Source organism: Papilio xuthus, unplaced genomic scaffold, assembly GCF_000836235.2.
Source record: "Papilio xuthus unplaced genomic scaffold, Pxut_1.1 DF829758.1, whole genome shotgun sequence".
NCBI classification, from domain to species: domain Eukaryota; kingdom Metazoa; phylum Arthropoda; class Insecta; order Lepidoptera; family Papilionidae; genus Papilio; species Papilio xuthus.
Window position 1 is genome coordinate 2,497,225 of NW_013528891.1, and position 14,425 is coordinate 2,511,649.

Consider the following 14,425-nt stretch of genomic DNA (forward strand, 5'->3'; position numbering starts at 1 on the left):
TGGCGCGTATAACGCCGGGAAGTGAGAGGTCGTCGCCGATCGCCGCCACCAGGGTGCGGCGCTCTTCTGACCAGGCGCAGCACACTTCCAGCGTGTGCTGCGCCGTATCCTCCGGGTCGCCGCACCCACGGCACAGCGCCGTCTCCTCCCTTCCGATCCTCCACAGGTACCGCCCGAAACAGCCGTTTCCGGACAGCACCTGTGTAAGACGGAAGGTGAGGGACCCGTGGCTCCTCCCACACCATTCCGGGGGCTGTGGGCGTATGGCCTCTATGGTTCGCACGCCATATTCGGCGTGCATTAGGCCACTCGCCCAGAGCTCCACGGTCGTCCTCCTCCTCGCCTCCCGGGCACGGGAGAGCTCCTCCGGGGACTGATGACTATGACCTATGACTCTGACCTATGACTGTGACCTGTGACTGTGACCTGTTACTGTGACCTGTGACTGTGACCTGTGACTGTGACCTATGACTGTGACCTATGACTGTGACCTATGACTGTGACCTATGACTATGACCTATGACTATGACTGTGACCTATGACTGTGACCTTGACGATTATTGTTATCGGTAGAGGTAGTGAAAACTCAGATATTCGAACTTCCACGTAGTAAAATTGTAAAAAGCTTCTTATGCCAGGTATTTTTTATAATATTTTTATCCTTGTCATACGTAGTGTTAACTTACCGACAATCTCACTGATGGATATAGTGGGATGCATGTACAGTCTCAAAGTATTGCACAACTCCAACATGGCGTCCACGTGGTACTCCGGAACGAACGCGAACAAAGACTCTGCAAAACCACGAGGACCTTCATCTAAAATAAGAAATTATATTAAATGCTATAAAATGTACAAAAAATCTGATATTAATATACATACAATTGGTATTAAATCCAGATATAAATAATGTACTTACGTGTAGTAACACTATTTATTTGCGCTTGAGACCCTTGTCGTGGGGTGGGAACTCTTGAGGTCTGGCTTTGAGGACTGTAAAATTAAAAATAATTCACATTTAACATCGGTTTCTGTTCATTCCCCGTTAAAATACCTTTGTAATTGATTCTACTGTTATCAAGTGATAGTAAAAAAGCTATTTATAATTTTTTTTTGGAATAATTATCAATTCTGCCAACCTCTGATCAGAACTGGACGTATATTCAAGTTGCAGTGACGCGTAACTTGAGTTACCAAGTAGAGAACTCTTTCCTGGTAGAATTTCCTTACTTGCTACCTAAACAAGGAAAAATTACAATACTAAAGTAAGTAGCAATTAATTTCCAAGACCAAGACTGTAAAAAAAAGTGTTTCAGATTGATCTTACGTATATTTAAGCATTACTTGATGTCGGCCACGACTCCGTCCGCGCGGGATTAAAAATAGATGTTGGCCGATTCTCAGACCTACTCAATATGCTCACAAAATTTCATGAGAATCGGTTAAGCCGTTTCAGAGTAGTATGGGAACGAAAATTGTGACACGAGAATTTTATATATATTATAAGATTAGAATCCTTTGGCGCGAATGGCGCGTTTTCATCACTAAGTCCAGTGTCAGAATGATTAGTGACGGGACATAAACGTCGACATTTTAATAAGGCTAGTGTTGCGTCGATACACCGGCACAGTGTCGGATTTTCTTCCTTACAGCTGTATATTAATTACGGCTGATATTTTTACCTCAATATGGTGTGCATAATCAGGATCCGAGGACAGACGTAGAGAATGTAGCGTTCCAGCGAAATGTATAGCTAATTCTTGCTGGCGTTGCTTAGTCCATATAGCTCCTATCACCCAGGCCATTTGCAATGCACCCGACAATAACTTCTCCTAAAGTATTATAAACTACTTTTAAAAATTTAAATTAATGTAATACACATATAATTTTCTTACGATGATGAAACCTGCACATATCTGCGAAGAAATTCAAAAGATATCTGGAAAGTCAACTCGCACTGAGCCAGCGTGGTTGACAATGGCCTAGTCACTCCTAACTTAGGGTAGGAAACGAGCCCTTCGGTGGGGACTATAGTGAGTTGATTGATTTGACAATCGTGCACAAATATCTAGTCTTATTTAACACTTTCAAAACGAAATTTACGCTCTTTTTCTCATCATAGCAGACACAGTATGTCGGCTTGTTTACATCTCTATCAGCCTTCATATTATAACTCATTCAGTTCTTTTACATATTAAACTGTGAATTGTAAAAATGTAGACATAATATTACTATAATATCCTTCAATCTTATAAAAATTCACAATAAATAAATAACATACCTCGTAAACGGATTTCGACCGCTCTAATTCTTTCAACATCCTTTCCATCAATTGCTTTTGTATTTTATCACTCTCTGACAACTTTATCTTTGAACCTGTAAACAACTTTATTTAATACTGGCAGTAGAGACATTGTTACCTTTACTTTTAAATATTTTTTTTAATAACATACCAACACCGTCTTGTAATTCGTTAGACACTGTGGATATTCGCTGTTCGATGTCATGCAGGCAATCGGCCAAGTCAAGTTGACTATCTCGAAGTTCACATAGCTTAAAAATATTAATTCAACAGAAACAATAAATATGTATATATATATATACATATAAAAAACGGCTAAACACTCACGTATATTCGTCCGGTGGCGGCACCGACTAGTTTGTAGCCCATCGAGGGCCCTTCTTCAGGGTAAGTGGGACTGATATTATTTCGCGGACGCGTAACATCAAATATAACACTATTTAAATACCGTGCGACGTTACATGGTATTTGATCGTATGGTACTCTATTCCGTTAACGTGTGGCATTTCCCTAATGTCACCATCATCAGGCCCTTTACATACCCGTCGAAGTGCTGAAGCCTAGTTTAAGTTACGGGGTTACGTCTTAAAATCTTTCCACAAAAAAAAAAACTAATTTAGTAGCCTATGTGTTCTTCCAGGTTATGTTCTACGTCCATGTCAAATTTCAGTGAGATTCGTGCCGCCGTTCTGATGATACATTTTAACAAACATCCATCCTTCGATCCTAAGATTCGCAATAATAATAACATATTAGTAACAAGTAAGATAATCCTACAATTAAATGATTACCTTTTCAGCATGCTTAATACCAGCCCCATGATACAATGCTAGGAGTCCATCCAGCAATCTTAGATATGCTGATCGTACATCAATAGCACCAGCTCCAGGCATCATTGACCTTGTTCCTTTCAAAGCTAATGCAGTCTCACCCGTCGTTCTAAAAATGTAGTTATTTCTATCTTATGTTAGAAAGATAATCCGACACTATGTGTACTGGCGCAACACTAACCTTATTAAAATGCCAACGTTTATGTCCCCTCACTAATCAATCATTTGACTTTGTAACGAAAGCGTGCATTCGCGCCAAATAATTCTAACTAGTGTCTACAACTTAAAATAGAAATTTTACAGTTATACTCTCCTATAATAGAAAAATTTAATCTAGTATGTAGTATTTAATAGTATATCTAGAAAAGAACACAATTGCTTTCAATTCTCGACAAGCTTACCAGAGACAAAACCTTACCTGTTAGGCATTGGTGGCATTGCTGCATGCATGAATCTGGCCATAGACGATATCACTTGCGGTAACGTTGCTAGAGCTGGAGATCCTGCAGCCATCTCACTCACACCTATTAAGAATTAATAATTTTTACCTAAAATTAGATTGCTCAGATGTTTTCTTCCTGCCTTATGTTGAATTCTATATATTAAGGATCATAACAATAAAAGTATGGATTACTAGCCGTGCCCGCGACTTCGTACGCGTGAAATTCTATCTTTGGGTAACATTTTTTTTATTGAGGCTACTTATTTCCCTAACACTTATACTACATAACAACATAACATATTAACCTCTCAAAACATTCACATAAACCTCATATATAATAAAAAAAACTTTCATCCCCTAAAGATTTTGCACCCTTCAGAGTAATATTATTATAAAAATTAAATGTCTTATATAACAACAGTCTAAAAATTAAGTTCCATCCAAATTTCCAACCCCTTTTAAACCCCTTACAACCATTTTTTCTCGTTAAAAAGTAACCTATGTCCTTTCCCAAGCTATATATCTGTCTACCAAATTTAATTTTAATCAAATCAGTAGTTTTTACGTGAAAGAAAGACAAACAGACAGAGTTACATTCGCATTTATAATATTAAATAATGATTTTCTTATCTTATAAAAGGTTGACATAAGTTAAACAAAAAATGATAATAAAACATGTATATACCAGCATCTATCCCTCCTGCACGATTATAATTCGGCTCAAAACTTTGTATAAAAGGATTGTCTTCACCTAACACATCGATGAGGTCTTGTCTGCAAACATTTTTAAACATGGCAAGTTTTTTTTTAGGTTATTTTGTAGGAAATATTTTTTAGTTGAAATACATATGCAATTTATTACCTTAACGTCCTTACTAAGAAAGGTAAAACACCACCAAGTCGATCTACATTGTAAAAATCTAATTCTCCATCTATGAAAGATTTAGGCGGCAAATGAGGAGGTCCTGTCCTAGGAATTATCACAAAAATACTTAAATTTGATTTGATCTTTATAATAATAAGTAAGAGCGTCGGTGGCTCAGGGGTCAACACTGGACTTGCAATCTGCAGGTCATGGGTTCGAATCCCGCCATGGACCAATGTGTTTTTCGATTTCCGATTTACATATGTACATTTATCCGACGTTCTTACGGTGAAGGAAAACATTGTGATGCAACCTGCACATATCTGAGAAGAAATTCAAAGATATGTGTGAAGTCAACCAACCCGCACTTGGCCAGCGTGGTTGACTATGGCCTAGTCACCCCTAACTTAGGGTAGGCTCCGAGTCCCTGTCGAGGTTAAGGCCCGGATCAAGTATCTTGGCCTCATCCTCGACGGGGGTTGGCGTTTCGGAGATCACTTCCGGACGCTAACCCCCCGACTCGTCGGCGCGGCTTCCGCCCTCGCCAGGCTCCTCCCGAACCTGAGAGGTCCGGGCGTGCAGGTCAGACGCCTGTACGCCATGGTCGTCCGCAGTATGGCCCTGTACGGCGCGCCGATTTGGGCAGAAGCCCTCGACGCGCCGAACAGGTCCCTCCTCCGCAGACCGCAGCGCATCGTTGCGGTGCGCGCATGCATGGCCTACCGTACGGTGGGCCATGCAGCGGCCTGCGCTTTGGCCGGCACTCCCCCATGGGAGGTAGAAGCGGGTGTGCTGGCCGAAGCGTACCGGGAGCGGGTCGAGCAAAGAGCCCGTGGCGAATCGCTCGCCCCAGAAGAGCTCGCCCGCTCCCGGGCGAGGAGAAAGCGGACGACCATAGAGCTGTGGGCCAATAGCCTAGCGGGCGCCCAATACGGCGCCCGCACCATAGAGGCTATACGCCCACAGCTCTCGGACTGGTGCGGGAGGCGCCACGGCGCGCTAACATACAGAATGTCGCAGATCCTGACAGGCCACGGCTGCTTCGGGCGATTCCTCTACCGTATACGGAGAGAAGAGACGATGTCGTGCCACGAGTGCGGCGCTGATGAGGACACCGCGCAGCACACCCTTCAGGTGTGCACAGCGTGGTCCGAAGAGCGCCGCACTCTGGTGGCGGCAATTGGTGATGACCTCTCACTCCCAGGCGTAATTCGCGCCATGCTGGGCAGTGAGGGGTCATGGGAGGCAGTTTCCTCCTTCTGCGAAATAGTAATTTCGCAGAAGGAGGAAAGAGAGCGAGAGCGCGAGGATAATCCCCTCGCGCCCCCGCTCAGACGCAGGAGAGTGGGAAGAAGGAGGCGACAATTTGCCGCCGCCCTTCCCCCCACTAACCATGCGTGAGTAGGAGGCCCCTTCAGGGCGAAACGCAGGCGGGCCCACGGAAGCAAGCGAAAGCGTTCCCGTGGCGCCCGCCATAATGCGTCAGAGGGCAGTCAGGTTTTAGTGGGTATTCTGGTCACCTTCTGTGGCCGGCGAGTCCCACACTCCCTACGCCATTGCACCGCCCGGCGTAGGCGTGCATAAATGCATTTCCTGACTATAAAAAAAAAAAAAAAAAAAAAAAAAAAAAAAAAAAAAAAAAAAAGGCTCCGAGTCCCTCGGTGGGGACATACAGTGTGCTGATGATGATGATGAATAATAAGTATAAAAAGTATAGAACATATAAATAAACATACAAATTTCCAAGTGGATTCTCCTTGTTCCACAACTTGAGAACTGCTGTGAGGAGTCTAGCGTGGCAACACCAAGAAATGGCGGGAGAGTTGCGAGACACATTGAAGAGTCGCTGTATTATTAAAAAAAACACAACTTAAAAGCCATAAACTCCCGGTTGAAATATGCCTATTACTTTCTAACTCCGCAGTAGAATTTAAAAAAAAACAAATATTATATTTTTTTTTTCATAATTAAAAGTTTTAAATGTTACCATATCTAAAATACAATTATCCATAATGTATCTTCGAAACTTTTCCAAGAATATTTTTCTTGTTGACGGCACAACATTAGAACCGTCGGAATTATCCAATAGTATGAGAACAAATTCCAACTGTAAAATTACACATAATAATTTAAGTTGGCACGTCGATCACATCAGTACTCTTCTTCTCAAAGTGCCAAGTCAACTGCTAGATATGAATATTTTATTCATACCTGAATATTTTCTAATGGTCGTATGGCTTCAGTTATTTTGGCACAATCCTCTTTGTAGCGTGCTTCTACAGCTATGTCGTCTTCAGTTGATGGATTCAGTTCTTTATCTGAAAATATTACTAATATTATAAATGCGAATGTTTAGATGGATGTTTGTTTGAACGTATCTCCGGAACGGCTGAATATATTTAAATGAAATTTGGCATACGTATAGGATTTAGTCTGGAAGAACACATAGACTACTAATTATTCCGCTCGGACAGAGTCGCGGGCGAAAGCTAATATACAATATTATTAAACTTTATAAACTATCTGCCACTCTAACACAATGAAATCTTTGGTACATTTTATTTACCGGCTATAATGGGATCAGTTTCCCCTTTAACAGACGTAGGTCTCTGCCACCATGGTTTTTGTATGACTGTACGTAAGACACTCTCGTCGGGACATTTCACGTTGAGGAAATTGTCGAATCTATGAGAAAAATTTAAATAAATAACCGTGAGTTTCTGATACCAAAACCTCTGTATGAAACATATCATGTATGTCAGATAAAACAGACAACAAAATTTTTCTAAAGAAGATTTCGGTCTCAGAAACTCACGATAGACCCTCTTTCTCATAAAAAGAAACTATAAAAGATTACTGTAAGTTAAAGTAATAACATAAAACTTAGTTTTTTTTGTTTGAAAAGACTAAAAGAATTGAACTCTGCACGTGCACTGATCAGATGTAATCCGGAAATACTTCCACTTCACGTCTGTGCTCTATGTCGACATAGTATTGCACCATGAGTGTGTTATTCTTAAAGCTAATGCTGTTTAAAAATCCATAATGATACTAACGTTATTTTATTAAAGAACACATATTTGACAAGATGGTGCCTCGTCTCACGATGCTGCATCAAACCACAGAGCACGTAAACACCTTCGATTTGTTGTTTAAACTGCATATCCTACAAATATAACCATAATGTTATGATTCCTCTATTTCTATGATATTTTTGTTTATGACTATAACCCAAACAATTCGATTTATATTCTTACGCAGATTGTTTGTACTTTTAGACATTATTAGTTAAATTCCTTTAGCGCCAATGGCGCGCTTACGTTACAAAGTCAAGTGTCAGAATGATTAGTGAGGGGACATAAACATCGACATTTTAGTAAGGCTAGTGTTGCGCCAGTACACCGGCACAGTGTCGGATTTTCTTCCTAACACTACAAATAAAGATCAATCAGATTTATTGGTTATTAAAAGTAATTACTAGATGTGTCTTTACCGGCGATACAGAATCGAAGAGCAAGCACTCTCTTACGATGCAATGTTCGAATATATCACAGAGTGCTGATTCATCTAGGAATGTCCACAATAAGTCCAATAGCGTACATAACTTCGGATGTGGTTGTGTCAGCATTTTCTCTGATAGACCTTCCTACGGCCAATATGACATATTAAAAAAAATGTTCGAAATTCAAAATATTTAAAATGGTCGAAAACATAAGACAATCTTACTAATATTATGAATACGAAAGTTTAGATGGATGGATGTTTGTTACAATGTATCTTCAGAACTGCATGGATCTCGCTAAAATTTAGCAGATATGTAGAACGTAGCCTAGAAGAACACATGCTACTTACTTACCATAATTCCGCGCAGACGGAGTCTGGCGACATTTAGTATAAGACAACAAATAAAGGTTAAAATTCAAAGATAATCTTAATTGTTAAAACTCTTAAAATCAAGTAGTTTAACAAAAATTTAAACTACCTCCCGATAGAGTAGTGCCAAAACCGTTTGGCACAAAATGTGCCATTAACTGGCTATATTACCGCGGCACAGCGTGCTACCTTGTTGGCACGTGGTAACTTGGCAAATACTATAATCACGATCATACAAGGTCAAATTTACCGCACATTGTCTTTAACAAAGCTTGGTGTTGCCACCACTTGTTTACCCCCTTCCGCTTATTAAAAACCTCTAAAATAAAAGTAAAACATATCTAGTATTCATCGCGTATCCATCATCTGCTTGTGCATTTTCCAAATCATTTGAGGTCGGCCATCCTCATCCTAGTTCTCAAAACAGTCATTAAACTTGATGATTACCGATTCCAAGCCTTGTTAGTTACAAGTTTTAAGCGTCAATAGCCCAATGGTGATTTCCGATCACGAGGTCGGGGGTTCGAATCTCGCCATTCGACTATTATAAACCATACCCTAGCATAGGCTTAGAGCTTAGTTGGAATGATAAAAGAAATATTAATAAATTTACAAAAAAATCTGCTAATATTTAAAAAAAAAGAAAAAAAATTACTCGATTTTCAAATTCCTATATTCAAACAAGCTTTTAAAGTACTTACATAACCTTTAGCCTTAATATTGGTATAAAATTCCGATGTTGGTGAATCCAAGTTAACACTCCTCGACCTCAAGCCGAGAATGCCACGGAATCGGGTAAGCAGCTCTCCGATTACCACATAAGACATCTTCAAACAACTTCCTAATTCTATCACCACCAATCGAGCTAATGACATTAGGAAAGCCTGAAAGAAACAAGTGCATCATCATATCACATACTAATATTATATACTAGCTATCGCACGCGACTTCGTCTTAATTTGTAGCCTATGTGTTCTTCCAGAGCTACATCCATGCCAAATTTCATCAAGAACCGTTGTGGCGCTCTGAAGATACCTTCAAACAAACATATATCCATCAATCCAAACATTCGCATTTAAAATATAATATTAGTAAGATGCGAAAGTTTAGATGGATGGAAAATTGTGAGAAGGTATCTTTGGAATAGATCAATAGATTTTGATGAACTTTGGCACAGACGTAGAACATGAACCTGAATTCCGCGCGGATGGAATCACAGTTAGGATATATTCTTTACATGTTATTTACCTTTCTAGACATCCTCTTAACTTCAGTGCTCTGTGCTTCTAGAACATTCGTCGGCGAACCGAGCGGAGTGTACACAGAATTAGAACTGTCTATGCGCACCGCTACCTCTTCTTCTGCAGCTTTTGATGTTTCTGACTTCGCCTAAGAGAAATATCCTTCAAGACTCCGATAGAATGAAATACATATTCCAAACATTATGAACGAAAGACTTCATTTTTTAAAGTTATAGACACTTTTAACAGTTCAAATGAACTTAAGTAACCTAAGAACGCTTTTATTGTAACAAAGAGGAATAGAAAAATTAAGATAGGATAAATCTCTGCTTTGTTGAGTCTCTATTGAGTAATAGATCGAAGCCGGCTGTTGGCATTATCAATGCGTGTGAGCTTTACGATCATCGCAACGTGATGCAAGCTATAACCTAAAAATCAGATATAGTACATCTTTTAGGAATACTTTACGCATACCTTACTAGACTTTTTATCAACAGTCTTGAATGCGGAGAGATGAATCAGTTCGTCTATAATAGCATCGAGTGATTTGAAGAGAAGAGTCGCGCGCGCGCATTCCTTAGTTGGCGGAGCTTGCAATGGAGAGAAACCTTCAACTGGAAAACTGTATGAGATATTAAGGAATTAGTCACTAGTTAAAGAATTATTTGGACTGTCCTCGGTGGTATTTTCAAGCCTACGGCTTAGGGTCCTTCCAGAAGTAAGGGTATCACCATCTCAAAGGCAACGCATCTGCGTTTCCTCTGGTGTTAATGAACACCTGTGTTCCCGCTGCTCGTTTGCCTCCTTCTCTCATAAAAGAAAACATTTTACAACAGAAGTAAAAGCCTTAATTAGCCTGTTGAAAATCTACTATAGTATTCACGCTCTTTTCATAACGTATAAAATATTGGTTCATAAATAGACTGACCCGTACCCTGTAAGAAGTAAGCTCATTTCAAACTGTATAAATCTTAGATTACTCTTAAACACGAGTTGAAGCTAATTGGGTGTATTCAATATTACAGTATCTAATTCCGATATTTACTTACACAAAAGGCACATGACCAAAGTTGGCATAAAGGTGTTCCTGCATTGCTAACGACACAGCTGGGAAGTAAGCCACTCCGGTGCCGTGAGCCACATTGTCAAAAGCAACGCCCATAGACACGCCATTCCTGAATATAAAGCTTCAACTGATAAGACTTACCGCCGAATTCAGATATGCAAAAATGTCTGATCACATTCACAAGTCTAGTTTAACACTTTAGTACATGGAGTGGTCGTTTGCTTTATCTTATACGAATGTCTAGATGGATGGATAGATGTTTGTTTGAAGGTATCTACAGAACGGCTGCATGGATCTCGCTGAAATTAAGCATAAGTGTAGAACATAGTCTGGAAAAACACATAGGCAACTAATTAAGTTTATTAATTCCGCGCGGACAAAATCGCGGGCGACAGCTGGTGAACAAATAATTGTGACCAAGATGCTTTGCAGTTTCGTATGTCCGCTTATTTGAACATCTGCAAACTATCTGTTTTACACATCTTTATATATAATTCTTCTGTGAGTGTGTATGTCACTGAACTTCTCTCAAACGACTGGACCGATTTTGATGAAATTTTTTGTGTGTTCAAGGGGATCTGGGAATGGTTTAGATTCACAATTTTGTCCGCTGGACAATGTTTTTTTAATTAATTTTTAATTTATTAGTAGTTGTTGATTTAGGAATATTTTACATTGGATCCGACAGACGGCGCTACCATCGCAGTGTCAAAGTTTAAATAATATTCAAATTAAAGACGTGTAGACAGGACAACGTCTGTCGGGTCCGCTAGTATACCTATAAAACTCAAGAGTTCCTTTGTCTAAGTCGAGACAGGAGCCGATGACGTCACCGGGCAGCCAGGCCTGTCCGTATGGCGAAGTAGCCACATTCCACCGGCGCACCCTACCTCCATCGTACGCGTACGAATTAACCGTATCACCAACACCGGTGTCCATTGAAAATGTACAACCAGCGGTACACCAACCTATCTATAAATGAAATGAGTACTAAAATAACATTTTAAACGTAATCTTACTAATAAAAATAAAAATGCGAATGTTTGGATATTTGTTAGAATGTATCTTTAAAACAGCTGCATGGATCACGCAGAAATTTGGCATAGATGTAGAACATAGTCTGGAAGAACAAATAGGTTACTAATAAAGTTTTAGGCTTCTATTTTTTTTTTATTTCGCTCGTAGAGTCGCGGGCGATACCTATTTGTAAGATAAAAGTTTTAGATTTGTTTCAACTTTTATATACCACATTATTATTTTCAAATACTATTATTCAATATTTCTTGTATATTACCTGCATAATTCCTTTAGTGCCTAGTTGAGCTTCATACATCCATCTACCGGAATAAACGCAGGCGGTGGCTCTTATGGTCGCGAAACTGGACAGACCTTGTACACTAACCCTTTCATCACCGACCAGCACTAAACGGCCAGTACCTTTAGAATTTTTATTTTTATAATGAATAAATGGCTTTCATACCAACCACTGATCAGTATAAATGGAATGGCTATAAGATGTAGTATTTTGTGCCTATTTGATTTGTACCATTTTGGCGCTGGTGGCAGGGTTTAATTCGGAACGAAGCAAAAGCTGTTATTTCCAAGCAATCACCTATCCATGTATAGAGATCAATGGATGTAATACTTTAATAATTGGTGTGTTCTAAATACAAATAATTATTAGATTTATTTACCAGTGGATGCATCGAAGACAACTATTTTAGGACCGATGCGACCCGCTCTATCGTCTACGGCATCGTGTTTCTGTATTTTGAACATAAGAAACAATTTAAAAACAAAACGTCTTTATCGCCGTTTTTATAAAAAAAAATATCAAATTCTTCTTAATACGGTAACGCATCTACAGCTCTACTAGTACCGTATTCGTGGTTTAAACTAGCTGTCGCCCGAGACTCCGTGCGCGCGTAAATAAAAAAAAGTAGCCTATGTGTTCTTCCAGACTATGTTCTACATGTATGCTAAATTTCAGCGAGATCCATATAGTTCCGGAGATACCTTCAACCAAACATCCAACCATCCATCTAAACATTTCCATTTATAATAAATAGTTGTCGCCCGCGACTCCGTCTGTTCCGACTTCTAATGTAAAAAATTAATTAATATAGTTCCCGGTAATTATTCGAATTTTTATCACCTTTTAAACCTACCCTAGACTTACGCGAACATTTCAAGAACAAGATAAGATAAATCCGTTTAACCGTCCTCGAGTTTTAGCAAGACTAACGAACATTAATTGATTTTTATATATATATAGATATTAGTAAGATTATTTGTAACTTACCTCAGCATAAGCTTGTGAATGTTTCTTCGCAAATTTCGACTTGTGCGTCATTATTTTCGCATCTAATACTTTGATAAGATTCTCTCTTATATGACACAAATATTTGCTTTTCCTAAAAAAAATATTTCTTATAACACTTCGCAAAGATATGTAAAAGATAAATTAACACCCTGTAGTTAGGTAGTTTAATAAAAATAATTAATATTGTGGGTATTTCAACTTGGATTACCAACTTACAAACTTCACCGTCGAACTAATTTCGAGTTTTGTGTTTGCGATTAGTTTTAATTTCATTGTGTTGTATACCAAAACGTCAGTATAAACCATAGTCTGTTTTTGTAAACGTGAGTGTTCAAAATAATTGTTTATACATATAGAAATATTACTGATTTTGTCGATCTGAATTATCTTTCATAACAAGTTCGTTGCCAAATATTCGTCTGACAATATCGTGCACTTCTCCCTTCTCCGCTGATCCGCTGCACACGCCGAACATGGTACGTAGAACATTCATATTTGTACGTTTCTATAAGGATAAACCACAGACACTTAATTATATATATAATATTATAAATGCGAATGTTTGGATATATGGATGGCTGTTGAAAATTTGGAACAGGTGTAAAACATATTCTGGAAGAACACATAGGCTACTCATTAAGTTTATTTTAACTCCGCGCGCACGGAGTCGCGGTTGATAGCTAGTATTAGATATACGTATCAAACAGACGGGACAATAACCAACCAACCTACTTATTATCACTAGGTAACAGGTTAAAATGCTCATAAGTAGCTAAAATACCATGGTTATTTAGAATTATGATTGAGGTTTATAAACCAGAAAATGTTCCGAACGTCCGCCTTTTAACTGATTTATTTGACTGTCTTTGAAACAAATACCTCAATAATTTTCTATTAAAGTGTTTTACAATTTATGTTTTGCTAGAAATTTAGACTCTCTAAGCAACTAAATAGATTTATAAATCAGACTATAAGCACTAAAAATATACATAATTAAAGAAATAATACTTACGTAATTTACACAACAACAATTGAAACTAAATCGCAATATACGTATTAGGTAAAAAATAATTTAAATCGTTAAAATATCCTACAACAACCGTATATTATATTTAAAATTATCACAAGAAATCAGGTAACCAGAATCAAAATAACGCGCTGTCAAAATTGTTCAAAATGACAATTAAATGTCATTATTTTTATTCATAATTTCTGACCTTCATTCTGAATAAAAAGTATTTTTAACACGTCTATGGTCATTAAAAATAGTAAATTATCTATTGACAGCGAATTATCCGCAGAATTTTAAAGGTTATTTTTATCTTACTTAATATTATAAATGTGAATGATGGATGGATGTTTATTTAAAGCTATCTCCAAAACGGCTGCATGAATCTCGCTGAAATTTGGCATAGATATAAAACATTGCCTAGAAGATCACATACTAATTGGCTTTTTTTATTTCGCGCTGACGGAGTCTCAG

The 14,425-nt window shown here is 38.5% G+C and overlaps 1 protein-coding gene across 3 annotated transcripts in view; it reads right to left on the reverse strand.

The window, feature by feature from the left end:
* Positions 1 to 14,095, reverse strand: part of LOC106113623 (uncharacterized) — a 22,163-nt gene extending 8,068 nt beyond the window's left edge. Inside the window, exons 1-26 of one of the 3 annotated variants that reach the window (XM_013306470.1) lie at positions 13,955 to 14,095; positions 13,308 to 13,447; positions 12,922 to 13,033; positions 12,314 to 12,383; positions 11,914 to 12,056; positions 11,398 to 11,591; positions 10,603 to 10,728; positions 10,028 to 10,175; positions 9,561 to 9,701; positions 9,014 to 9,196; positions 7,933 to 8,085; positions 7,496 to 7,605; positions 7,006 to 7,124; positions 6,651 to 6,757; positions 6,427 to 6,546; positions 6,176 to 6,285; positions 4,437 to 4,544; positions 4,260 to 4,348; positions 3,551 to 3,656; positions 3,094 to 3,241; positions 2,454 to 2,553; positions 2,282 to 2,376; positions 1,683 to 1,832; positions 1,140 to 1,237; positions 920 to 993; positions 687 to 794 (exon numbers count right to left, since the gene is read on the reverse strand). In XM_013306470.1, the coding sequence (XP_013161924.1) occupies positions 687 to 794; positions 920 to 993; positions 1,140 to 1,237; positions 1,683 to 1,832; positions 2,282 to 2,376; positions 2,454 to 2,553; positions 3,094 to 3,241; positions 3,551 to 3,656; positions 4,260 to 4,348; positions 4,437 to 4,544; positions 6,176 to 6,285; positions 6,427 to 6,546; positions 6,651 to 6,757; positions 7,006 to 7,124; positions 7,496 to 7,605; positions 7,933 to 8,085; positions 9,014 to 9,196; positions 9,561 to 9,701; positions 10,028 to 10,175; positions 10,603 to 10,728; positions 11,398 to 11,591; positions 11,914 to 12,056; positions 12,314 to 12,383; positions 12,922 to 13,033; positions 13,308 to 13,435 (3,040 nt within the window). In that variant the 5' untranslated portion in view covers positions 13,436 to 13,447; positions 13,955 to 14,095. The other 2 variants (XM_013306462.1, XM_013306477.1) reach the window with 2 other exon arrangements.
* Positions 14,096 to 14,425: the final 330 nt, after the last annotated feature.